At 48.7% G+C, this 27,242-nt stretch overlaps 2 protein-coding genes and 1 pseudogene across 3 annotated transcripts; 1 reads left to right on the top strand and 2 right to left on the bottom strand.

Moving 5' to 3' along the window:
* Window positions 1-1,556: 1,556 nt before the first annotated feature.
* Window positions 1,557-16,737, bottom strand: LOC306956573 (olfactory receptor 14C36-like; the record flags this gene model as incomplete). The annotated part of the gene is made up of 2 exons (XM_079547850.1): window positions 1,557-2,246; window positions 16,444-16,737. 2 exons carry the CDS (start codon window positions 16,735-16,737, stop codon window positions 1,557-1,559), a joined length of 984 nt encoding a protein of 327 aa, XP_079403976.1.
* LOC306956603 (olfactory receptor 14C36-like) lies at window positions 10,501-11,457 on the top strand (the record flags this gene model as incomplete). The annotated part of the gene is made up of 1 exon (XM_079547877.1): window positions 10,501-11,457. One exon carries the CDS (start codon window positions 10,501-10,503, stop codon window positions 11,455-11,457), a length of 957 nt encoding a protein of 318 aa, XP_079404003.1.
* A 9,248-nt stretch (window positions 16,738-25,985) lies between the features above and the next one.
* On the bottom strand, window positions 25,986-26,726 carry LOC306956574 (protein MANBAL pseudogene; annotated as a pseudogene). Its single transcript has 2 exons — window positions 26,577-26,726; window positions 25,986-26,093 (listed from the first exon to the last, which is right to left on the bottom strand). The product of its transcript is annotated as a protein MANBAL pseudogene (transcript).
* Window positions 26,727-27,242: the final 516 nt, after the last annotated feature.

Here is a 27,242-nt window from a genome sequence, read left to right on the forward strand (position 1 = left end):
TCGTCCCTGTAGCTGCAGCTCAACCCAATGCTCCCCAGGCAAGTCAGTGGATCCCTGGGAGTGACCCAGTGCTGAAATGGCCACTGAGAAGCCAAGAAACTGATTTACTCTCAATGAACACAAACATCCATGAACCACTTTGGGTCATCAGTGTCAAACTCAGCCTGAAAGACTCAAGTACAGGAGATGAAACCCATCACATTGGGAAAATGTCCCACCAGACTATGGAAGTTAAAAAGGAACAGTGTGAAATGACCATCAGGTCAGTCCTCAGAGGAAGGGTATGTAAAATTTATCTACTACAGAGGTGGAGAGCAAAAAGCACTCAGTTGTAACTCAAATAACTAAAGTGTGTTCGTGCTGGCCTGACAGCAGCTCCCTGTTCCCTCCAGCTTCCCTCCCCGTGCTCCCTGCAGGACCTGAGCTGGTGGAGCTGCTCTGCAGGGCGAGGGAGCTGTGATGCCCTGGGACACCGGGCTGACCCTGTGCTGCTCAGGGTGGGAGGCAGTCCCAGCTGGATGGGATCTCTACTGCTGAGTCCCTCTCCATCTGCCCTGCTGGCTCAGCAGCACCACTGCAGAGCCCTCATTTGCCTGTGGGCTCCTCAGGTTCCCCTGTTTCTTTGGATCAGTGGTCTGTCATTGCGCAAGGAATTATTCTTTGCCTTACACTTACACTGTCTCTTACACTGTCCCCGGAGATCCCCTGGCATTTCCAGGCTGCTCCAGATTCCTCTCCAGGACAGCGTCTGCCATCAGTCCCACAGCAGCAGGGACAGTCCCACACAGTCATGTTCAAGACCAGTTATGTTTTGGTGGGCCATGTACAACCAAGAAGGGAGCTCTCGTCTGTCCTTTGGTCCTCTCTGATCACCCTGGCACTCTGAACCATGCAGAACCCCTGGAAAGCAAGAGGACTTTCCCGAGGGCAACTCCTTGGCTATATTCCTGGCACCGATTTGGAAGGGGTGTTCAGTCCTCTGGCCTTGCCCTGAGCAGCCCCTTGTGTTACAATGGTCTCAGCAGGGAGGCCAGCTGAGGAACAGTGCTGCACACTGCCTGCCTGCCTGCAGCCACAGGGATGCCGCCACAGAGACAACAGTGCTGTCATCAATTGCACCAGAACTGACACAAATGCAAGGACACAAGAGAACAGTTGGGAACATAACGAGTGCAGCACTGAAAAGACCACGTCCTGTTGCTGCCCAAGGCCGTGGCTCCAGGGAAGCCTCAGCATAACTCAAAGGCAGCAGAAAGTCCCCTCCAGTCAGTGACGGACATCCCTCAGGGACACTGCTGCTCCTTGTGCCATTTGTGTCTTAGATCATGAGCTTCTGCTGATGATCCAGACTAGATGGGAGGCAAAACAAATGATCCTCTGCTGATTTCTTTATCTGTTCATTGAACCTGGTTCCTTAAGTACAATAGGTTCAAGACATGGAAGTAAAAATAGGTAAACATAAAGACTGATGATGAATATTATATAATCGGAATTAAGTTCATTACAGCTATGAAAAAAAATAACGAAGAAAAAATGTAAACATCACATAAAATAAATCACACTTTTCCTAACTTTTTTGCAGTCTTGAGGGTATGATGAACATCGTTTTGATGGGCAAACAATGCATAATAGAGTACTTTCCTGAGGGCACCCTTGAGCTCCTGATTCCTCATGCTGTAGATGAGGGGGTTCAGTGTTGGAGGCACCACCGAGTACAGAAATGACACCACCAGGTCCAGGGATGGGGAAGAGATGGAGGGGGGCTTCAGATAGGCAAACATCGAAGTGGTGACAAAGAGGGAGACCACAGCCAAGTGAGGGAGGCATGTGGAGAAGGCTTTGTGCTGTCCCTGCTCAGAGGGCATCCTCAGCACAGCCCTGAAGATCTGCACATAGGACACAACAATGAATACAAAGCACCCAAATAAGACAAGAACACCAGCCATGATAAATCCAAATTCCCTAAGGTAGAATTCTGAGCAAGTGAGCTTGAGGATCTGGGGGATTTCACAGAAGAACTGATCCACAGCATTGCCATGGCAGAGAGGCAGTGAAAATGTACTGACAGTGTGCAGCAGGGAGTAGAGAAGTCCAGTACCCCATGCAGCTGCTGCCATGCTGGCACAAGATCTCCTGTCCATCAAGGTCCCGTAGTGCAGGGGCTTGCAGATGGCAACGTAGCGGTCATAAGACATGATGGTGAGGATGGAATACTCTACACAAAAGAAGAAAAGTAAAAAGAAAACCTGCGCAGCACATCCAGCATAGGAGATGTGCCCGGTGTCCCAGAGGGCATTGGCCATGGCTTTGGGGAGAGTGGTGGAGATGCAGCCCAGGTCGAGGAGGGCGAGGTTGAGGAGGAAGAAGTACATGGGGGTGTGCAGGCGGTGGTGGCAGGCTACGGCTGTGCTGATGAGGCCGTTGCCCAGGAGGGCAGCCAGGTAGATGCCCAGCAAGAGCCAGAAGTGCAGGAGCTGCAGCTGCCGCGTGTCTGCCAATGCCAGGAGGAGGAACTCGCTGATGGAGCTGCTGTTGGGCATTTGGTTCTTCTAGGCACCAGGACCTGTTCAAGGAGGAAAAAAAGCAAGGACAAGTCTTTCCATGTGGGGAGCGTTCATTCAGCTCCATGAAGTGATCTACATTTCATGAGGTTGAGTTTGCCATGAGGGTCTGTGCACTTTTTATCTCAATGAAACAGACTTGTTCCTGTGGGAACATGGGAACATGGTGATGGTGTGCGGTCAGGCTTTCTTTTCAGAATGTATCAGATAAAATCACTTCTAATGCAGCAGTGCTGGTTGGCATCTGAACATGGATGCCAAAAATATGTGGGTCAAAAATAGAAGTTCTAGGGATCACTTTTTCCAAAAAATTCTCATCCTGCTCACCATGCCTAAGGAGTGCTTGCTGAAGTCTGAACAGCTGTAAGATGTGAAAGGAAAAGGGATTTCACTGCTGCTTAGCACAGGGTTGCAGACTAGGTTTCTTTCCAATTGCTCTGAGCTTGAGTACTTTGCAGATGTAAGACGGTTGCATTCCTATAAAATTCTGAAGTCAGACCAGCTCAGAAAACAGGAGTGCACAGCCCATCACTGTGTATTCACCCTTTCTCAATGTACTCCAGCACTGACTCATCACCACACATCTTGAAAATGACACCTAACACTGATTTCACCAACCCTATAGCATTTGCATATTGCACGTCTCTGCTTCTTCCCTGTACTTTGTTCTCCTGACCACGGGAAAAATTTTCAACCTGAAGGTCAGCTCACAGCTCTGAAGAGATTTCCTCTTCTCCCATCTCCTCAGGGAGATGTGTCCTCATGATGGAATCTCATTAAGGGAAAGCCAGCTCCTTTCCAGCCACACAGACTGCATTGCCCACAGCCCCAGGCAGTCCCTCTCAGCCCCTTTGCACTGCAGAGGGTGCTGGACACATGCCTGGGGAGATGCTGCTCTGCTCTGCTGGAGCTCTGCCTGCACAGGAGGTGGATCATGCAGCAAATCCCATGGTCATGTGGGCAAAGGTGTTTCTAGGTGGGATCTTGCTCAGAGGAAGGTCTTTTGTCTACTGAAGGGGGTAATCCCCTGATCATATCTCTGTGGTCTGCAGATTTTCATCCTGGAGGCTGTTTTCCTCTCATTTCCCTGACTGAGCATACAGACACCAGCCCAAATGCTCTGCATTCCTATTTCGAATTCGAGAACTTCCAGGGTTTGTTGAAAGAATATAAATATGTTAAAGGAAAGTAGAGAGGTAAAATGCACTTCAGGGTTCTCTCTTGATGTGCCGTCAGGGCTGTGCTCTGATGCTGCAGCAGGGAAGCCCTCAGCTGGAACAGCTCTTATTCCAGGATGAAGAAGCACAGAATGTATTCAGCCTGATCTGCAACAGGATGTGCCACATTTGGTGACCCCTGTTGGAAAAGTGTTTGCATTACCGACAGTGAGAGACTTACCGTGTCCGTGGCTGAAAGCAATGCTCCTGCAGTGAGGTCGCAGCCTGCTCACACCCCTCACATCCTGTAATCCCTCTCTCCTTTCTCTTCTATCTCCACGTCACCTGCAGAACGTGCCCCTAGCACTGATGCACAGTACACGGGAGCTGCTCTTAGTCAGAGCTGTCTCCCTGCAGCACTGCCCACTTGTAGGAGCTCCCTGTGTCCCAGGAGCCCAGAACAGCCCAGCAGCAGATGATGTCATTTCTATCTTCCCCACTGATCTCCTCTGAGATGTCCCTGGGTCTCCATGGCCAACAGCTTCTGAAAGACAACAGCATCATGATTATGCTTTGAAACTGCTGAATTAACCACCAAAATTCCAGTGGACCTTGAATAATTCCAGACATATGGTTAGTCCTACCAGAGAGTGCTTGCTGTAGCAAATGGGACACATAGGCAAGGACAGGGAGGGGTGGACTTCCCCTAGCAGTGATCCAGCTGAGACAGTTCAGGCATTTCATCCCTAGTTGGAAACCCTATGGCTGAAATGGGATTCAGCTCCCCACAGAGGCACACAGAGGAGTGATGGGATCCTGATGTTGTCAGCCCTTGTTCCCATTTAGTTCTTTTTTTGCAATAACATCTGCTGCAGGGACAGCAGAGCAGGGCATGCACCATCCAGAAGATCCCTGGAGAGCACAGCCGGCAGCTTCTGGACCAAGCCATGGAGGAACCAAAGAGGAGAGATGATCTGCTGGATCTCAAACCCACCAGCAAGGAAGGGCTGGTGGGGAATGTGAAGGTCAAAGAGAACCTGGGCTGCAGTGGCCATGGGATTGTGGAGCTGAGGAGTGGAGTACAGAGGACAAAGTCACACCTTTGGGGTCAGGAGAGCACACCTTGACTTCTTCAAGTGTCTGCGGTGTACAGTACAGAAAGAAAGCACGTAGGAAGTGTAAACAAGAAGTGGTCAGCTGGGAGCAATGCAGAGAAGTTGTCCTAGTGTGCCTGCTGAGTTGTGTTTAAGAAGGGCAAAGCTCAAACCCAGCTGAATCTGCCCAAGCATATCAAAGATGGTAAAGGCTTGTAGAAATACACAGACAGCACAAGGAATGCTAGGGTCAGTGTGGACCCATGCTACAATGGGGCTTGGTACCTGACATGAAGGGCGTGAAGGGCATTGACGGAGACCAGCTCAAGATGCCTGGGACAGCCGGGCTTAGGCTCTGGTGGCGCAAAAGCAATGTTTATTGAAGGCTCATTCTTTTTATAGACTGGATACACTACAAGATTGCAAATAATTAGCAAGTGTGAAACAAAGCACAAAGCAGAGGCTTGTGTGCAAGCAGCTGTTCTTGTACTCCCTTATCCTAGTTTCTTGTGTTCTGCTTACCGAAACATAAGTTCTTTCTTCCCTTGCCAATCAGTCACTGTTGTTTTTGCTAGAAGTATCCATCCCTTTCAGGGTCACTGTTGTTATTGCTAGAAGTATCCATCCCTTTCAGGATGAAACACTGTAACACGTTACTGACCCTTTCAGGCCAGTCACGTAGTCCGCACAACAACAGTTCCCTTCAGGGCATGAAGCTCCTGTGCTGTGTGTGACCATCTAAAAAACGGCTGAGGGAAAAAGAGCTCAGTACCAGAGTGTGACTCAGTCAGTGCAATGACTGAGAGACGACAGTTCTGAGCAAAGAAATTCTGAGGGTACCGGGCTCCGTGCAAGACACAAATCGATCTTATTTCAGTGATGAAGAATGTGAAAGATGTTCATTAATGCCAATAAAATTGAAACAGCGGTTTGAAGACAAAGATAGAAATCAATGAAAATATGCTAACACACTTCTCAACTGGAAGTATTCTCATGAGTCCTCTCTCTTTTTAGTTTGAAAGCACCAGTCTTGGAGGAGACTTCGTGTTTATTTACATTTTTATTTTTTCTTAAATGCAGTGTTTCCCAGCACTTTGTCTGCGCGACACAGATGCTTTCAGGTACAGGAACAGACAGTGGTGCCAGTGCCAATGCCCTGTGACCAATGCCCAGCATCCACCGCTGCTCTACTCTGCTGCGTATTTGATGTCCCTCATCCTCCAGGTGTCTCCAGCTCTCCTAAATCAATGACCATGGTTCAGGCCGTGTTTTCAGCAGGCCAACTGGACACATGCTCTTCCCACTGCTCTCCAGATTTCCCAATCCATTGCTCTTTCTTCACTCCAATACCTCCCAACTATCTGGCTCATCTGTGACCTTCAGGGGGATTACAGGAATTTGCTCCATCTATAGAAAGGCTGGCGGAGCCTTTGATAACTCCTCAACTGTGATTCTACCTATCCCTGCCTATCACTGCCTAACTCATTTCTTGTACAAATACTCCCTGTGAAGGACAAGCCTCATTAGATGCAGCTTGGACAAGGCATGCAGTTGATCACCGTGTTTTACTGTTCGTTCAGTTGCATCACATTTCCTTTGGTTTCTTAGCAAAAAAAAAAAAAAAAAAAAAGGAAATCTTTCATTGTCCATGTGCAACTGGTTCTCTGAGGAAATTCGGGGGGAGTTGGTGAAAAGGATTTTTAAAAGTGAGCAGATGACTGCGGAGGAGAGGAGTGATGAGAGGAAAAGTGATGCAAGTCCCATGAGGCCAATGTGAGCAGAAATGAGGTGGATAAGCTGAGGAGCAATTTTGTCCATTAAGTGACAGAGAAAAGTTCATTAGGGAACACCCTGGATCAATATCAATTGCCAAGTGCTGATTAAAATTCTTGTTTAAACACAACTATATATAAATGGTAAATAAATGTCGGTTGGATTCTTCCTCATTAAGGTCACTCCAGACACCTCTCCAGTTTGCTGTGCAAGTTCTCAACACTTAAAAAAGATGACGGGAAGGCACAAGGCACAGGAGGCTTCTGTGGGTTGTAATGGGCCCCAGGGGGCATTTGCTGCTGAGTCCATCAACCTCCAGTACAGAGAGGAGATTGTACAAAGTGCTCAGGGAGACCAAGCCAGAAGGAACAGTGAAGTTTCTTGGAGTATTAATGGGCCCCACTGAGGGCCATTATCAAGCAAGCTTCCCCTGGGACTTGATAGAGCAGAGAATTGGAAGCCATGATTGCAGGCAGACCAAGGCACTGGGATGGTGGCTGTGATGCTGAGAAAAGCCTCCTTTGTCTTGTGAAGCAGAAAGGCCAAGCCCTGATCCCCAGAGCCTTGGCAGGGAGATTCTGTCCCTCCTGCTGGCTCAGGGCCCTTCCTTCCTGGGGCAGTGGGATGGAAGTTTGTGTGATGTCAAATGAAAGAGCAGGGGACAGCAGCTGCCAGACTCTGCATGGGGTGCAAGGATGCCGTGAGGCCCAAGTCCCATGTGGGCAGTGTGTCTCATCCCAGGATGTGGGATGTGAGAAGGGACCACTCTGAACAAGCAGTCAATCCCAATGAAACTTTGAACTCCAGATCTCTGAGTTCTAGAGCCCTCCTTAAGACAGTCTGCCATTGTTTTATGTCCTTTATGTTTTGGGGTGCCCAGAATTGCACCCAGTGCTCCAGGTGAGGATGCAGGTGCCGAGTCAGGCACTTGTTCTTGTTACACTTCATGTGGTTGGTGCTTACCCAGTTCTCTAACTTGTCCACATCTCTCTGAAAGTTTTCTCTACCCTCAGTAGAGGAAACAGCTGTACCCAACTTGATATCATCAACAAATGTATTCAAAACATCTTCTTAGTCCTGTAGGCAAGTCACTGATGAAAACATTATAGAGAACTGGCCCTCAATTGGAGCCCTGGGGAACCCTGCTGGTGACCATCCACCAGCATGATGGAACCCCCTTTGATGGAGCCATTTCAGCCAGACCCACCAGCCAACTGCTCACCCATCACATTATGTTTCTGTCTAGCCCTGTGCAGAAAAATTGTCCAGAGGAAGTACCTAAGAAAGAGCACCAAAAGCTTCACTGAAGTTCTCAAGAATAACCTCAGTTGGCTTCCCTTGGTCAACTGGATGTGTGATCTTGTCATAAAAGGACATTAAGTTTAATAAGACTTTCCCCTCATGAACTTGTGTTGGCTGTGACCAATGACAGAATTGTCCCTCGGGTGTTTCTTCGGTAACTCCCAGTATCATTTTTTCCATGATTATACCAGGTACTGAAGTGAGACTGACAGGTGCAGAATTGCCTATGTCCTCTTTCTTGCTCTTGTTTAAAACTGGGAAATGCTTGCCAGCTTCCTGTCATCTGGGAAATGGCATGACCCTAGACTTCTTCTGATGCCATTCACATGAGAGTCCTGAGCAGACTAATAAGGTGTCATCAGTGAAAGCTTCACAGATGGAGCTGAGAGGAAGATCTGGCTCTTCTGTTGTGAGCTCATCCATTTGGTCAGCAGAATAACACCACATGCCCCATGGGGACAGATGCAAAAGGCACACTGGGTGCCCTAAGCACAGGGCTGTGGTGGCGTTCAGGATGGTGAAGAATACCTCCCTTCTGGCCCTCAGCTGCTGCTCAGGAAGGAGGTGTCTGTCTCAGAGATTTTCCACCACAGTTTACAAGCACCAGTAATTGTATGCTTCCTTTTTGTGTTTGGGTTTGACCAGGTTGATCTTTCCCAGTCATGCAGGACTTCAGACATTTTAACCTGGTTTCCTCTTCCTTGGAATGGACTTATTCTGCTTGCAAGCAGTGATCCTTAAATAGTTAACATAATGTTTTACCTTATTCCTTCCTCAGACCCTGCCACAACAGTGGACCTCACAGACACTTGAAGAGGCCAAGATGTGCTCTCCTGATGCCCAAAGCTGTGAGCTTCTCTTTTGTCCTCCCTTCAGACTCCTCAGCTCCTCCATCCCATGGGCAATGCAGCCCAAGTTCTCTTTGATCTTCACATTCCCCACAAGCCCTTCCTTGACAGTTAGCATGTGATCCAGCAGGGCATCACTCCTCATAGGTTTCTCTACAGCTTGGTCCATAAGCTGTCACCTGTGCTCTCCAGGGATCTTCTGGATGGCTTCTCAATGGCACAAATTCAGCAGATTCCAAATTACAATCATATCTCTTTTGTCTTTCAGGAGCTGTTGGCCACGGAGACCCAGGGACATCTCAAGGGAGCGGAGCGCTGAGGATAAAACTCACATCCTCTACTGCTGTGCTGGGCCAGGCTCCTGGGACGCAGGGAGCTCCTACAAGGGCAGCACTGCAGGGAGACAGCTGTGCCCAGGAGCAGCTCCTGTTCACGACAAAGCAGGGCTGGGAGCATGATCTGCAGGTGACTGAACTGAAGAAAGAGAGCTTACAGGCTGTGTGGCACGTTAGCCGGCTGTGAGCTCACTGGAGAAGCATGTCTCACAGCCCTTAACTAGGTAAGTCTCTCACTGCAGGCAGTGTACTGGGTTTAACTGCAGGGATCACTGAATTTGGAACATCCCATCGCAGGTCAGGATGCATTAACTCTGTTTCTTAACTGTGGATTAAAAACTGCTCCATCTAAGGTCTTCCATGCTGCAGCATCAGAGCACAGCCCTGAGGGCTGCGTGTCCCTGCAATGCAGGTCCCTGCTGTGCCCCAGGAGTTGTGTGCTGGGGCAGGGACTCTGCTGCCTGCCAGGCTCAGCACTCAGCCTGCCCGGGGAGCTGCCAAGGGAGCTGCCCAGGGCGCTGCGGGGAGATGTGTAGGGGGAAGGAGCCCCCTGGCAGGGCAGTGGCCTTCAGCTGCCACAGCTGCTGCCTGGGGCTGCAGGATCACAGATACTCTGCATCACAGGGCACTGCCAGAGACCTTTCTATAAGAACAACAATTGCAGGATCTTAGGCCAACTTTTCTCTCTCCCGCTTCTAGAGAAGGGTAAATAGTTCGTCAAGTTTGAGCACATCAACTGATAATCCTGAAGTGCAGACATCTTTCTCATAGGAAGCTCTCACCCACAAATGCTGTGCTGATGAGGCACTGCTGAAGTATGTTGAGAAATAGAGAATATTCAGTGATGGGCAGTGGATTCCTCTGCTCTCAGCTGCATCTGCCTTCTTTTCACAGTGTTTTGGGAGTATAATCATTCTCCATCTTCAACACTGGCAAGCTCAGAGCTATTTGAAACAACTCCAACCAGCTTCCCTTTCTCTACTTTTCTCTCAATTTACTAAGCAGAGGTGAATCCCTTTGCCTCGCAGGTCTCATAGGCATTCATACTGAGTACAGCAGAAGTGCTCCAAATTTCTCAATTCAACAAACACTCCATGGACACAGTGAGTGAGAGGATGGAGTGCAGAAAAACTATCACTACAATTTGCTTCTGTGACCAAATAATTTTGGCTTTGAGTGAACAGATGCTGACTTGCACCTCCCTATAAGAATTTACTTCCTGTGACACAATTTGAAAAGAAAACCTTTCCCTACATGACCACATTTCCCTGTCCCAATGGGGAGAAAAAGTGCAGAAGCCCTCAAGGCAAACTCGACCTCAAGAAATGTAGCTCCCATCATTGGGGTTGAATGAACATTTTGCACACAGCAATCTCTGTCTTTGAGTTTTGTACTCCTTAAACAGGTTCTTGTGCCCAAAGGAACTGCAGATGCCCAACAGCAGCTCCATCAGCGAGTTCCTCCTCCTGGCGTTGGCAGACACGCGGCAGCTGCAGCTCCTGCACTTCTGGCTCTTGCTGGGCATCTACCTGGCTGCCCTCCTGGGCAACGGCCTCATCAGCACAGCCGTAGCCTGCCACCACCGCCTGCACACCCCCATGTACTTCTTCCTCCTCAACCTCGCCCTCCTCGACCTGGGCTGCATCTCCACCACTCTCCCCAAAGCCATGGCCAATGCCCTCTGGGACACCAGGCACATCTCCTACTCAGGATGTGCTGCACAGCTCTTTTTCTTTTTGTTTTTGTTCTCAGCAGAGTATTGCATCCTCACCATCATGTCCTATGACCGCTACGTTGCCATCTGCAAGCCCCTGCACTACGGGACCTTGATGGACAGCAGAGCTTGTGCCAGCATGGCAGCAGCTGCCTGGGCCACTGGGCTTGTCTATTCCCTGCTGCACACTGTCAGTACATTTTCACTGCCTCTCTGCCATGGCAATGTTGTGGATCAGTTTTTCTGTGAAATCCCCCAGATCCTCAAGCTCACTTGCTCAGAATTCTACCTTAGGGAATTTGGACTTATCATGGCTGGTGTTCTTGTCTTATTTGGGTGCTTTGTATTCATTGTTGTGTCCTATGTGCAGATCTTCAGGGCCGTGCTGAGGATGCCCTCTGAGCGGGGACGCCACAAAGCCTTCTCTACGTGCCTCCCTCACCTGGCTGTGCTCTCCCTGTTTCTCAGCACTGCCACATTTGCCTATCTGAAGCCCCCCTCAGTGTCCTCCCCTTTCCTGGACCTGGTGGTGTCATTTCTGTACTCAGTGGTGCCTCCAGTAATGAACCCCCTCATCTACAGCATGAGGAACAAGGATCTCAAGGATGCTCTGTGGAAACTAAAGGTCAAATGTGTTTTGAAATCAGTGAACTGCCCACCTTTTTCTATGTAAGATTTATAATGCAGATTTTAACAGTATCCAACTGCCTTCTTTTGGTTTATGTATTCATTGTCAAAGTGTAATTTATTGAATGTTTTATTCTGTGTTTTATGTATTCTAATTTTTTTTCACTGAAATTATCATTATCCACAGCAATTACTACTCAGTTTGTACCTGTGCAGTGTTGCCCAGACATGTTGTACATGGGGAAGCAGGCTCTCTCCTGAATCTTAATAAAACAAAGGACATGCAATGACTTTGTCTGTCTTCCTTCCTGGGAGACATTTCTGGAGCTGTTAGGGTCAGTTGTTCTCAGAAACCCACAATCCAGCAGGAAGCATACGGCTGTTAATCCAGCTGTGCGGTGACTTCAGCCTGCAATAGCTGACTGGCCATCCCTTGGCTCCTGGCTGGGGTCTGTGCTTGCAGGCTCACATCTGTCAGTGCCTCTGACAGGCCAGCAGCAGCACCTGGTTTGCATGTTGGTTCTGAGATCCACTCTTCCTCAGTCCCTTTGAGACCTTGCATAGGAAAAGTTCTTGGCTATGATTTCTCATCTCATAAATTTCCAGTCTTCCTTAAGGGCTTCTCCATTTTGCACACAGAGGATTCCACTGTCTTCAGGATGATCTGTGATAGAGCAATCATGTACAAAGATCTGACAAAAGTTACCCAGGACCTGTAGGAGCCATCCTGGAGCATAGGCTGGTAGGTAGAAAGCTGCCTCTAATGAGATGGGGAGATCAGGGGAAGCCTGGAGAACAGAGATGGGAGATGGAGAGGAGGGAAGAGGAGCTTGCCCTGCAAAAAATGAAGATCTGGAAAAGGAAAGAGGGGTTCAGGCAGTGTTGGTGCTGCTGTGACTCACTCAGACTGCAAAACCCACAGACCTTAAGCCTTCTTTGTACCTCGAAGTGCATTCCTCACCCTGACAGGAATCCACTGCAACAATGCTGAACCTCAAAGCTTCTCCTGAAGCCCAAATTCAGAACTCCAGTACCCTAGCCATACCTTTACTCTCTTGCACACTCTCATCCTTGGCTCATGAATGTCCAACCTTTTGGCTCACCTGGGCCACATTTAGTGAATGGAAGTTTTCTCAGGCTGCATACGCCTAAGTTCCTTCAAAAGCAAGGCTTCCTATTTATTTCCATGGGAACTACAACAGACACAAAGAGCACCATAACACTATTGGATAGAGCAAATTCTCAGCTACAAAGCACTGTTTTTCTACAGTCACCACCATTAGCTGTGCATTTTTGCCAGTGATGAACAAGAGCCTGCATACCATGCTCATCACCATCTGCACCAGCAAAGGTGACCCACTGTCACCACTGCTGAAACACATCGCCCACTGCCTCGCTCTGCTCACATCCACTGCTTGGTCTCCACAAACATTCAGCAGGCATTGGTGAATGTCAAGGAGTGCAACTTTTTTTCATCTTGGAGGAATTCAGCGGCACACCTTTGCTTCATATGCACTGCCATGTCAGATGCCGTTCTGTCAGACTGCCCCTCTGCTGCCATCTGTCACACGGCAGCAACATGTAATGGGACGCTGGTGGGAAGGTTCAGCCTCTGCAGCCATACCTCCAACATCCGCCTCTGATCTTATGGCCCAACTTAATAAAATGGTGGCATTACTTTTGAGGCAGCTCTCATCACTGGAGGTCGGCGGCCCTCCCTGTGGCAGGGGATTGGAACCTGCTGATCTCCGGAGCTCCTTCCCAATCCAACCATTCTATGTCTTATAATTCTCATGGAATATGTAATATCGTTAATATATAAGTAACATATACAAGTAATAAGTAACTTATGTAAATAATATAAGTAATAAAACATTTCATTTAATATATTGTTCTTACAATATTCATTAAAACAAACAAACAAAAGCAAACAAACAAACAAAAAACCATAAAACCGGTAGGATATTTGACCCTGTTTTTGTGAAGCTAACACACCAATTTGGTCAGATGGCAGCAGTTGTGATTCTTACTGAGGTCTCAAGGTGTGCAGCAGAGACTTCGGATGAGATTTTATTCTTCCTGTACTTCCCTCCTGACAATCTTTGTTCAAAACCTGTGTGTTCTGCCAATAAGCAATGACACGAATAAGGTGTGATTGTGAAGTGAAGGGGCTGAGATAGGGATTATGAGAGTCTGTTAAAGAGACATGATCAAATTTCTTACTTGAATATCTGATTACAATTCCATACATTTCACTTGAAGATTTTCCTGTCATGTGGTTATATCAACAGAAAATGGTCTCACAAACATAAAGAGATGATTTATTTTGTCAGTCCTGAAGCCCCCAAGCTGTGGGTTGTGGTCCACAAACCCGAAGGACGGGATGCCATCCAGAGGGACCCGGTCAGGCTGAGCAGTGGGCCCAGGAGAACCTCATGAGGTTCAAGAAATCCAAGTGCAAAGTGTGGCAGCAGAGTTGTGACAGTCCCCACTACCAGTACAAGCTGGGGGATGAAAGCATGGAGCACAGCCCTGCTGAGAAGGACCTGGTAGGTACTGGTAATTTCGGTCATGTTGTATTTCCTCAAGTCCAGCCTGAATCTCCCCCGGTGCAACTAGAGGCCATTCCCTCTTATCCAATTACTGCCACATGAGAGAAGAGGCCGACCCCCAGCTCACTGCAACCTCCCTTCAGTCACAGAGAGCAATAAGGTCTCCGCTGAGCCTCCTCTTCTCCATACTAAACAATCCATCTCCCTCAGCTGCTCCTCAGAAGACTTGTGCTCCAGACCCCTCACCAGCTTTGTTACTCTTCTATGGACGTGCTCCAGGGCCTCAATGTCTTCCCTGCAGTGAGGGTCCAAAAAGTGAACACAGCACTGAAGTTGCAGCCTCATCAATGCTGAGTACAGAGGGCCAATGACTTCCCTACTCCTGCTAGCAGTGCTATTTCTGATACAAGCCAGGATGCCATTGGCCTTCCTGGCCACCTGGGCACACTGCTGGCTCGTGTTCCTCTGAGCATCAGTCAATACCCCCAGGTCCATTTCCTCTACAAAGTCTTCCAGCCACTCTGCCCCATGCCTGTAGCATTCTTTAGGGTTGCTGTGGCCAAAGCCCAGGACCCAGCATTCATTCTTGTTGAACTTGAAACCATTGGCTACAGCCTCATGACCCTCTGTAGGGCCATGCAACCCGCAGGCAGATCGACACTTCCTGCCAACTTGGTGTCATCTGCAAGTCATGGATATTCAAGGAATGCTTGGATTTTGTGTTGAGGAACCTGGTCTAGTGAGAACTATTGGTTGGGTGGGTGGTTGGACTGGATGATCTTGAAGGTCTTTTCCAAGCTCGGTGATTCTGTGATTCTGTGATTCTGTGACAAAAGCCTTATGGGGGTGGTTACAGCAGTGGGAACAAAACAACTGTAGGAAATATCGAAATAATTTATCAGGACGGTATCTCTGATAAAGCAGAGATTTCCATCCTGCCCCATAAATCTCCTGCAAGCAGGAGAGCACACAGAAAACAGCATTCCATCATTTTGCCCTATTACTTGACGCTTATCTCTTTGTCCCCTGGTTCCTCATTGGCTGAGTGCTTTGGGTTCACAATCTTCCCAACACTCAACTAAACATACGGATACTGGCTAAACATCAGTTTTCAGTAGGTAAGCATAATCTCTAATTAGTTAACTTCTCACACCTGCTCGTTCAACACTTGGTCATTGTTTCTGGACATCTGCTCATCCTTGCATAGAGATAAGTTTGGAAGGAGGATAAGGGGGAGTATCTTGATGCCTGCTGTTGCATCCCAACCTACCCACAGAGCAAGGCAAGCCAGCCTTGTGTGGAGGCCCTGGCCTCTTTGGTGTTTGTTAAGTCTGTTTTCCTTTTGCTGAACGCCTCTTATCCAAACAGAATAGCCCTACAATATGGACATGCATGTAGTACATGTAAAGAGCATGTTGGGAAAAGCAGTTTGGGTCCTTCCAGCTTCTGGAAAGGGCAAACCTCTCCTCTGTGGAACTGTTTTTGCACAGGGACTTGGGTCCACCTGGTGGGTGATGGAGAAGGATGGGGATGTTCAATGTGTACCACAAGGGAATTTGAATTTCGGGGAGTGCAGTCAGTAATTCTATGTATGTATACATATATATATGTATATAGACACGTGTGGCTAACACATTTTAATTATTCTTTTCTGTATATATGAATATACATTAAGCACAATACAGTGAGGTAGAGTAAAGGGTGGAGTGCCATGGTTTTATGATTCTTGTTATCAGTATGCCACATCACAACAGAGTTAATACTCCAGTTCCGTGGACTGACAACTTTCTGGATACCTGGTTCTGAGAAAAGAAGAAGAGCTGCGTATCCCAGGGGACTTTGCATTCAGAGAGGAAGATAAGTCATGGGAGGAAGCCATGGGATCTCTCCCTCTCTCGCTCCCTGGCAGTGTTGTGGTGCTCCCCACCCACGCGCCTTCAGTTCAAAGTAGAACATTCAGTTTCGGACACTCTCTTTCTTATTTTATTTGATTTATTCACCTCAATTTCAATTAGATTGTATTATATATTGTGTTATCTTGCTTCCCAATTTCATGTTTAGTAAAATTAAGCTTTTTTTCCAGCTTTGATCCAGGGCATCCTCAGCACGGCCCTGAAGATCTGCACATAGGACAGCGCAATGAAAATGAGACAAGCCAAAAAAATACAGGCACTAAATATGATAAGTCCAACTTCTCTGAGGTAAGAACCAGAGCAGGAGAGCTTGAGGATCTTGGGGATTTCACAGAAGAACTGATCCACAGCATTGCCTCGGCACAGTGGCTGAGAAAATGTACTGACAGTGTGTAGTAGAGCATGGAGAACTCCACTGCCCCAGGCAGCTGCTGCCATGGTGGCACAAGCTCTGCTGTCCATCAAGGTCCCATAGTGCAGGGGCTTGCAGATGGCAACGTAGCGGTCATAGGACATGATGGTGAGGATGGAATACTCTGCTGAAAATAAAAACAAATAGAAAAATGACTGTGCAGCACATCCTGAGTAGGAGATGTGCCTGGTGTCCCAGAGGGCATTGGCCATGGCTTTGGGGAGAGTGGTGGAGATGCAGCCCAGGTCGAGGAGGGCGAGGTTGAGGAGGAAGAAGTACATGGGGGTGTGCAGGCGGTGGTGGCAGGCTACGGCTGTGCTGATGAGGCCGTTGCCCAGGAGGGCAGCCAGGTAGATGCCCAGCAAGAGCCAGAAGTGCAGGAGCTGCAGCTGCCGCGTGTCTGCCAACGCCAGCAGGAGGAACTGGCTGATGGAGCTGCTGTTGGGCATCTGGTACTTCTGTGCACCAGGACCTGTTCAAGGAGGAAAGAAGTCAAAGACAAGTCTTTCTATGTGGGGAGTGTTTCTTCAGCTCGTTTTAGAGATACATCAGATATAATCACTTCTAATGCAGCAGTGCCGATCAGCATCTGAACTGTAATGCCTAAAATATGTGCATCAAAACTAGAAGTTCTAGGGATCACTTTTTCCTACAAATTCTCATCCTCCTCACCATGCCTAAGGAGTGCTTGCTGAAGCCTGAACAGCTGTAAGACCTGAGATGCAAAGGGATTCACTGCTGCTTAGTGCAGGGTAAGGGGAACTGACTGACTTTATTTCTACTTGCTCTGAGCTTGACTACTTTGCAGACACAAAACAATTGCACTCCCATAAAATTCTGAAGTCAGATCCAGCTCAGAAAACCCGAGTCCATTGCCCATCACTCAATATTCACCCTTTCTCAAGGTACTTCAGCAATCCCTCATCACCGCACATCCTGCAATCGAAACCTAACGTTCATTTCACCAGCCCCACAGCATTTCCTTGCATATTGCATCTCTGCTTCTTTCACTGACTTTGACCTCCAGGTTATGGGAAAGATTTGCATTCTGAAGGTCAGCTCACAGCTCTGAAGGACCCCTGAGGGAGATGTGTCCTCATGATGGCATCTCATTAAGGAAAAGCCAGCTCCTTCCCGGCCTCACAGACTGCGTTGCCCACAGCCCCAGGCAGTCGCTCTCAGCCCCTGTGCACTGCAGAGGGGGATGGACACATGCCTGGGGAGGTGCTGCCCTGCCTGCACAGGAAGTGGTTCGTGCTTCGGACCCCATGGTCACGAGGGCAGATGTGTTTCTAGGTCAGAGCTTGCTCAGAGGAAGGTCTTTTATCCACTGAAGGGAGTAATTCCCTGATCATATCTCTGTGGTCTGCAGATTTTCATCCTGGGGGCTGTTTTCCTCTCATTTCCCTGACTGCGCATACAGACACCAGCCCAAACTCTCTGCATTCCTATTTGCTGTCCAGAACCCACCCTGTTTGCAGGGCACTACCTAAGTGCATGTTCATTTTTTCAAGTGGAAAAGGAAACCTAAGAGAACTCCAAGGGTTTATTGAATTACCCATAGTGAGAGACTTACCGTGTCCGTGGCTGAAAGCAATGCTCCTGCAGTGAGGTCGCAGCCTGCTCACACCCCACACAGCCTGTAATCCCTCTCTCCCTTCTCTTCCATCTTCATGTCACGTGCAGAACGTGCCCCTAGTACTGATGCACAGCACACGGGAGCTGCTCTTAGTCAGAGCTGTCTCTCTGCAGCACTGCCCACTTGTAGGAGCTCCCTGTGTCCCAGGAGCCCGGCTCAGCTCAGAAGCAGAGGACGTCATTTTTCTTTTTTTTTTTCCCACTGATCACTCTTGAGAAAACCCTGGGTCTCCACAGCCAACAGCTCCCGAAAGGCAGCAGTGTCATGATGGTACGTCTAAATCTGCTGAATTCAGCACCAAATGTGCAGTGGACATTGAATAATTCCAGACATATGGTTAGTCCTACCAGAGAGTGTTTGCTGTAACTAAAGGGCACACAGACAAGGACAGGGAGGGGTGGACTTCCCCTGGGCAGGGCAGTGATCCAGATGAGGCAGTGCAAGCATCTCAGCCCTGGATGGAAATCCTATGGCTGAAATGGGATTCTGCTCCCCATGGACCCACAGGAGTTTCAGGGATTCCTTTGGTTCAGTTCAGGAGTGCACGAGGAGTTGCCTGCATGTGAGCTCCTGCTCTGAGTCCTTGGTCCTTCAGCAGGGAGTCAGTTGCTCACACACAGACCCTGGGTGATGACCTGGGGTGCTGCTGGATGTGTGCTAGTGCTTGTGAAGCATGTGGGATATCCCTGAGAGAGACACCTCCTTCCTGAGCATCAGCTGAGGGCCAGAGAGGGCACAGAGCTATTCTTGGCCATTTTAAATGACAACAGACCCTTGTATTTATGGCACTCAGGTGTGCCTCTTTTACCTGTCTGCATGGAGCAAGCAGAGTTATGCAGCTAACTAAATGGCTGAGCTCATGAAAGAAGAGGCACATCTTTCTCTGTCCTCCATCTGCTGCATATTCTGGAGCTCAAGAGCTAACTACGGAGCTGACACACATCTTTATTCTTCAGCTGATGACAACTCAGTTTTCTTTGGGCCTACATGTGAGTGGCATCAGAAGCAGCCGAGTGCCATGCCAGTTCCCTGGGCTGTCCACAACAATCACACACAGCTGCAAACGCCACACAAGGCCTTCAGGAAATCCATGCCCTAGGAGTGTCTGTGCTGCTTGGACAACTCCAAGCCTCACAATGGGTCTAATGACGGTGTGCCACCTTCTGAACAAAAGTAACATAGATGCACTAAATCCAATTATGCATTCTGGATAGGTTGTTGCCTTATGTGTTTTCACACTAATGAGAACACCAACACATGCTGAGCTAGGAATGTTGGTGGAGTTGTAGGCCTGAGCTCTTGTTTGGACCACAGGGACACGGTGAAATGACTTGCACAACTGGACTGTAGCACAAAGGGTATACAAAGACTTGATGGTGGATGGGTGAGGAGCCAAGGAAGGGCGACTGTGCTCTGTGAGAGTGACCAATGCCCAGCGTCCACCGCTGCTCTGCCCTGCTGCGTATTTGATGTCCCTCATCCTCCAGGTGTCTCCAGCTCTCCTAAATCAATCACCATGGTTCAGGGCATGTTTTTTAGCAAGCCATCTGGACACATGCTCTTCCCACTGCTCTCCACATTTCCCCATCCCTAGCTCACTCTTCACTCAGATTCCTCCCGACTGTCTGCCTGATCTGTGACCTTTAGAAAGATTACTATATGTCACGGAGTTGACCAGATCAATCTATGTCTGTGACAGGGGCAGCAGGCCTCTGCCCTCCCCCTCCACCCCAGTCCCACAGAAAATGGGAAGGAAGGAAGGGAGGAAAAGAGCAGCGGCAACAATCTATGGAGGAAAACTGATTTTACTATAATATCGGAATACAAGATAACACAATATATACAATTTAATTGAAATTGAGATTAATAAATCAGACAAGATGAGAGAGAGAGAGAGTTCCCGGGACCGAGTCAAACCTGAACAGCTTGGAACGGCCAGGAAAGCACCTCCAGCACCCACTGCAAGGCAGCAAGAGAGCGCCCCCCCACCCGGAAGGGCCAGATCCCGTGACTGCTGTAATGTACAGGGATGGGAACCTGGGATTGGGGCAGTGACACTTTAATGCCCCGTACACTACATGATGTTTTGATGTGGAATACTGAAACCCAAAAACAAAGAAAACATAGAACCATGACACATGCCTCCCCATATCTGTACTTTTGCCATCGCCCTTCCCCTCAGAGAGGTGTCATCCTCTTGGCTTGTTTACTTGTGGCACATGCGTCACAGTTATGAATAACCTGTGCAGTAGTGTCCATAGTTAATTCCACCCCTTGGTCTCCAGCCCATTTACATGTTGCATCTCTTCCTTGATGGCGTGAGGTCTCATGGGCCCATCAAGCCTGAAATAATTCACCCTTGTTTTCTGCCAGTGCAGGTCTATTTGAGCCACCTCAATCCTGGCAGCTCGGTCTACCTGATGGTTATTTTGCTGTTCTTCAGTAGCCCGACTCTTGGGCACATGAGCATCCACATGATGCGCCTTTACAGCCATATCCTTTATTTGGGCAGCAATGTCTTTCCACAGTTCAGCAGCCCAAATAGGTTTACCCCTTCTTTGCCAGTTATTTTGCTCCCACTGCTGTAACCACCCCCATAAGGCATTCGCTACCATCCATGAGTCAGTGTAAAGATAGAGCACTGGCCACCTCTCCCGTTCAGCAACATCTAAGGCCAGCTGGACAGCCTTTACCTCTGCACATTGCCTTGTTTCTCCTTTCCCTTCAGTGGCCTCTGCAACTTGTCGTGTGGGGCTCCACACAGCAGATTTCCATCTGCGATGCTTTCCCACAATACGACACGATCCACCTGTGAACAGGGCATATTTCTTTTCATTTTCTGGTAGTTCACTGTATGGTGGGGCCTCTTTGTTGGAAATATCCAAATAATTTTCTAGGACGGTATCTCTGATGAAGCCGATTTTATTCACAATTGCAGTGGAGGGCCTCCTGCAAGCAAGAGAGCACCCAGAAAAACAGAATTACATCTTTTATTCCGTATTCCCCGATGCTGATCTCTTTCTCCCCTAGTTCCTCATTAGCTGAGTGCTTTAGGTGCACAATCTTCTCGACGCTTCACTAAACATGCAGACACTGGACAAACATGAATCTTTGCAGCCTAAGCATAGATCTGTAATTAATTAATGAACTTATTCCACACTTGATACTTCTTTTGCAGATATCTTCTTGTCTTCCCTTCCACAAAGACAAGCTTGGGAGAAGAACAGAGGGGAGTATCTTGGTGCCTGCTCATCACATCCCAAACTTCTCACGGAATCAGACAGTTCAGCCTTGTGTAGAGGCCCTGGCTTCTTTGATGTTTGTTAAATCTGTTTTTCTTTTGTAGGGAGCTTCTTATCCTAACAGAACAACTCTACAATATGTTTTCTAATCCCTAATACTATACACACATTGTTTGGAACATTTAACAGCTATTACAGTTTCGCAAGAAAGAATTAACATATAAAACATAATTCAGTAACAATGTTTCTAAAACATGCTGCTCACATATACAGTATTTTACTTCTTATATCAACTATTTCCAAAGATGTTACAGAATACGAATACATTGTGTTCTACTTCTTCAAACCAATTGCTCTTTTTAATATCAAATGCAGAAACAACAGTAGAGGAAGAGTAAATCCAGAGTATAGAGTGTGCAAACCTGCTAGAAAGTGTGAGTAAAACCCACAGAAAACTGTGAGTAAACCTAGAGTAAAGTGTGAATAAACTCAGAGTAAAGTGTGAGAAACATCTGGAGTCAAGTGTGCGTAGGCCCAGAAGAGAGAGCGTACACACCTGGAGTAGGGTGTCAGAAAAACCTGGAGAAAAGTGTGAGTAAAACCAGAGTCAAGTGTGAGTAATGCTGAGGAAAAGTTTGAGTAAATCTTGAGTAAAGTGTAAGTACAACGCACTCAAAAAAAAAAAAGTGTGAGTAAACTCGGAGTAAAGTGCAAGTAAACTTGGAGTAAAGAGTGAGGTAAGCCCAAGTCAAGTGTGAGAAAACCCAGACTAAAGTGTTAGTAAACATGGAGTAAAGTGTGAGTAAAAGCCAGTGTAAGGTTTGAGTCCACCCAGAGTAGAGGAAAAGTAAACCCATAGTAAAGACTGTGCAAACCTGGGGAAAATTGTGTATAAAACCCGGAGAATACTCTGAATAAATCAGGATTAAATGTGAGTAAACTCAGAATAAAGTGTGAGAAAAACCCAGAGTAAAGTGTGGGTAGGCCTGGAACAGAGGGTGTGCACACCCAGAGTAGGGTGTCAGTAAAACCCAGAGAAAAGTGAGTGAACCCAGAGTCAAATGTGGGTAAATTTAAGGAAAAGTTTGAGTAACTCTTGAGTAAAGTGTGAGTAAGCCTGGAGCAAAGTGCGATTACACTTGGAATAAAGAGAGGTAACTCCAATGTCATGGTTTTGTGTTTTTTGGTTTTCAGCATTCCACATCATAACATCAAGCAGTGCACTGGGAGTTAAAGTGCTCATGCTGCAATTCCAGGTTCCTGTCCCTGTACATTACTGAAGGCATGGGATCTGGCCCTTTGGATGGGGCGCTCTCTTGCTGCCTTGCAGTGGGTGCTGGAGGTGCTTTCCTAGCCCTTCCAAGCTTTTCAGGTTTGACTCACTCAGGAACTCTCTCTCTCTCCTATCTTACTTGGTTTATTAGTCTCAATTTCAATGAGATTATATGATACTGTGTTATCTTGCATTCCAATATCATAGTAAAATAAGTTTTCCTCCATAGATCATTGCTGCTGTTTTTGCTTTTTTCCTTCCTTGAGCCCAGCTCCCATCTTCCTATCTCTCTTCCTTCACCCTTCCCATTTTGTGGGGCTTGGAGGGGGGCCAGGGGCCTACTGCCCCCTGTCACGGGCATAGACTGATCTAGATAACTCTGTGACAGAACCTCACCATCATCTTCCAAAGCACCTGCCAGTTTCCAGGTAGACACAACCAAGTCATGTCCCTCCTGCTATCGAGTTGTGAACTCACACAGACGAGCCATCACAATCCCTCACACAAACCTCCTTCTTCCTCTATGGGCCCTACCAGGTGCTCAGGCACAGAGGATCCCACAGGCAACACGTCAACCTGGCACTTTCTGTCAGCCTCTCAGGGACACTGCAGATGTGATCCTGTATGCACAGATCCCAGCCAGAAGGCAAGGGCTGACCAACAGCTGCTTCAGGCAGAAGGCAGCACACCATGCCTTTCTGGGGCTGGCCTGTCAACTCCACACACACAAGTGATCTCACAGCCACCTTCACAGCCTCGTGCCACCTGCAGGCCCAGGAGGTCCTGAGGTAGAGCTGAGCTCATGGCAGCATTCCTACCCACCTCCTCCTGATGGCCTCAAGCTGATCAGTCACATCACCTCCTGTACATACATCACCTCACATTCATCACTGCATTACACGCATTTGCTCAAAGACTCCACGATTCCTGCTCTGCCCTGGACAGCCAAGTACCCAAAGTTTAGGGTTAGGGAAGGGGTTGAAGGTGAGGAGGGCAGAGCACAGGAGCAGGCTCTGTGGGTGTTGGGTGTTCAGGATAGGAATTAAGGGTTAGAATTCATTTTATGTGGCAGAGATTAAGCAAAGGTTCAGTGAGAGGGCTTGGTGTTCTGCTAAGGTTTTCAGGACACTGTTAAGGTATGGACAAGCATTATGGATTAGTGTTTTGATGTGGGCTGCAGTTTGGGCAAGCATTAAATACAATCTTTGAATGTTATCAACAAAGCTTGGTTTTAGCATGAGTAGGAGAGTTAAGTGTGGGAATCTGTGCAGTCCATTCCTTGGGAATGTTCTTGGCAGCAACTTTCAAAGAGGCCCTGAGCCTTCAGGCACCACCATGAGGAGATCTCCATTAGCGACAGACTTGCTGTGGTGGAAACAATCTGTGTGACAGAAGTGCCCACTGCGTGTCCTTGCTTGTGTTTGCAGCCACACAGCAGCACTGTCACCAAGCCGCAGGAGCTCCAAGGCTGAGGGGCAATGGGGTTGAGTTTCAGCTCAACACACCACCACCACACCACTGAATTCTGTCTCTGAGTGCAACACTGAGCCTTTTCTTGAAGAGTTTCTGTCTCACCTCTGTTGGCTGTTCCATTCCTGAGATGGAAGTGGCACCTTACTCAGGAAGGAGAAGGACACAAACTTCTGCAGGAGGACCTACCTGCAAATTCATGCTCCAGAATGTCTCCTGAGAGTCCTGGGAAACCTTTCCTGTACTCTCATGCATACGTCAGCTATCCTAGGGCATCCTGAAGGCAGTGCCCACCTACCTCTGTGAGGCAAATGGAAAGAAATTTTCAGGGAAACGTTTAAACCTCTGAGATGAGAACCCATAGCCAAGAACTTTTCCTATGCAAAGTCTCAAAGGGACTGAGGAAGAGGGGATCTCAGAACCAACGTGCAAACCAGGTGCTGCTGCTGGCCTGTCAGAGGCACTGACAGATGTGAGCCTGCAAGCACAGACCCCAGCCAGGAGCCAAGGGATGGCCCATCAGCTATTGCAGGCTGAAGTCACCACACAGTTGGATTAACAGCTGTACGCTTCCTGCTGGATTGTGGGTTTCTGAGAACAACTGACCCTAACAGCTCCAGAAATGTCTCCCAGGAAGGAAGACAGACAAAGTCATTGCATGCCCTTTGTTTTGTTAAGATTCACTGAGAGCTTGGTTCCTTATGTACACTATGTCTGGGCTACACTGCATATGTACAAACTGAGCAGTAACTGATGTGGATAATAGCATTTAAGAGGAAAATATTAGAATACATAAGATACAGAAAAAAATATTCAAAAAATTACACAAAAAATAAATACACAAACCGAAAGAAGTCAGGGTCTGTTCAGCCTGAGAAAAGAAGACTGAGAGGGAATCTGATCCAGGTCTATAAATATCTGAGGTGTGGGGGGCAGAATGGCGAGGACAGACTCTTTTCAGTGTTGAGTGGAGACAGGACAAGGGGAAACGGCCGGAAACTGCAGCATAGGAAGTTCTGCACCAACGTGTGAAGGAACTTCTGTACAGTGAGGTGACGGAGCACTGGAACAGGCTGCCCAGGGAGGTGGGGGAGTCTCCTACTCTGCAGATGTTCAAGACCTGCCTGGACGCTGACCTGTGTGACCTGGTGTAGGGAACCTGCTTTGGCAGGGGGTTGGACCCAATGATCTCTGGAGGTCGCTTCTCAACCCTGCCCTCTCCTCCTGCCCCACTCCCAGCGCTGCTCTTCACACCAGCCCACCCGCACTCGAACTCCTCGCGGCTCAACGGGAGCCTGACGTGCAGGCCACGGCTGCCCGCAGGGGCAGGCAAGCAGGAACAGTCAGTGCTACCGAAGGCTGAAAAAGACACCAGGCAAGCTGCAGAGACAAGCTCAAGGGGCTGAGTGCAGGGACACCTGTCTTCCTTGCGCGCTGCTTCCTCTCCTTTTCTTTCTCTCAGTCCTCACAGAGCAAGCTGATGCTCACACGCTTCGCTAGCAGTTACGCTTGGGCTGAAAGGCCACCACTTGGCAAGACCAACATGGAAACGCGGGAAAAGCAGCTCCATCTCCAGGGAGGGACGTGAAGCCGGCCGCTTCATCGCCCTGCCACTGCCAGCCCAAGCCAGGCATGTTTGGACCAGCTACTGAAAGAGGCAGCACCAGGTGTAAAAGGTTTCTTTCCCTTTTATTTTAGTTAAAGAAGGGATTTGGGTTGCATTTTGTAGATATGTCAACAGAAAATAAAATAGCCGGGATACCGCTCATGACCAACCACATGCGGTAAGTTCACCTCATCATCAACATTCTGAAACAGCTATCGAGCTGAAGGACCCTGAAGGAATGCGGCGTGCCCAGCTCTTGCCAGACATGAAATCCCGCACAGGCAAAGTCCCATTTGTTTGGCACGCATCAGAGGCCCTTCCAGCTTCCTCAGTTCCTCTCCAATGTCCGTGCAAGGGAAAGCACGGCCACGCCACAAAACCAGATGTACCGTCCGCTGCCTTTGGAGCACCTCTCAGCAAGCATTCCCGCTGCTTCCTTTGGCCTTGGAGGCTTATCGCTCAAGCCCTCACCGTTGCTTTGTGCTTTCCTTCTTGGCTTTCTTGCTTAGCTGTGCAGCACTTGCCTTTGGTTTCTTCACCGTCTCCCAAGTCTTAGACTCCAAGCCGTCCCAGTCCTACAGGAATCAATTCACAAACAGTCAGGGAACTTTCTGACAATTGCCTGACAGCTCGCTTGGGAGCTCAAGTCACCTGACTGGGCAGCTTGGGCTGCCAGTGCTGCACATTGCCTTCCTGACATCAGGGCACAACACAAACTCCACCTCTCTCTCGTTCCCCAAAATCCCACGGAAGCTACAGTCTGCAGGCCTTGCCTGCAAGGCAGTCCCTGCACAGGGGGACGCCCTGCCTGCCACTCACAGCCCACAGAAGCAGCCGCAGCAGCACGACGATAAGATGAGCTTGCACCTCCAGGCTCCTTGCGTGCCACCAGCAACAGCACGCACGCCCAAGGAAGCACAGAACAAACTGCCGCACTCTCAGCAATGCCGGGGCGCGCTACCGTAGGCAACGGCTCCAGCTGGTTCCCTCCCAGCCCATTTCCTCAGCATTGCTAGCAACCTCTATCAAACAGAGCGCTACTTACTGTCTCTGGGCACTTGGGAACTGGCAGGGTTATGGCCCACAAGCTGGAAAACGGCTCCAAAGAAGAGGCCGTAGCGCAGCACGTTCTCCATCAGCGTGGGCTCAGGGATCTCAGGGGGCGAGAAATGCAGTCCAGCGGCCATAGCGCACACAGCCTGCTGCTCTGCTGCTCTCCAGGAGGCTGCTTTCTACAAGGGGGAAACGAGAGCCATCATTCCATTTGTGCGCTCCGACGCTGTGACTTCCTGCTAGCAAAAACTCCCAGCCTGACTCAGAGACGTGCTCTCAAGATATCCTTGCTCTTCCCACCCAACCACAAGGAGGGACGCCAAACTTGCATTTCAGCAACAGCTGAACAGGCAAGAATCAACTTCTCCCTCAGCTTGATCACACACGCACGACCACTGTCTCACCAACACTAACAACAACAGTATTCAGACCATCACTTGCACATTTGCATCTACCTGGGTACGTACGTGTTCACGGCCTTGCTGCTGCTGCTGTGCCGTACGGCACCAAGCACAGCAATAAAGCACGCAGAAAGCCCAGCTGCTGAGGACAGGGGGGTGAGCTGGGCTCACGCCTAAGCACTGCTTACTGCAAAGGAAGGCACACCTACCTGGCAACGGCCACGCAGGATGCTCGAGACACAGGCACACACTGTTCTCCTCAGGCCCAAC

Source organism: Tetrao urogallus (assembly GCF_951394365.1).
Source record: "Tetrao urogallus genome assembly, chromosome: 32".
Taxonomy (NCBI): Eukaryota; Metazoa; Chordata; class Aves; order Galliformes; family Phasianidae; genus Tetrao; species Tetrao urogallus.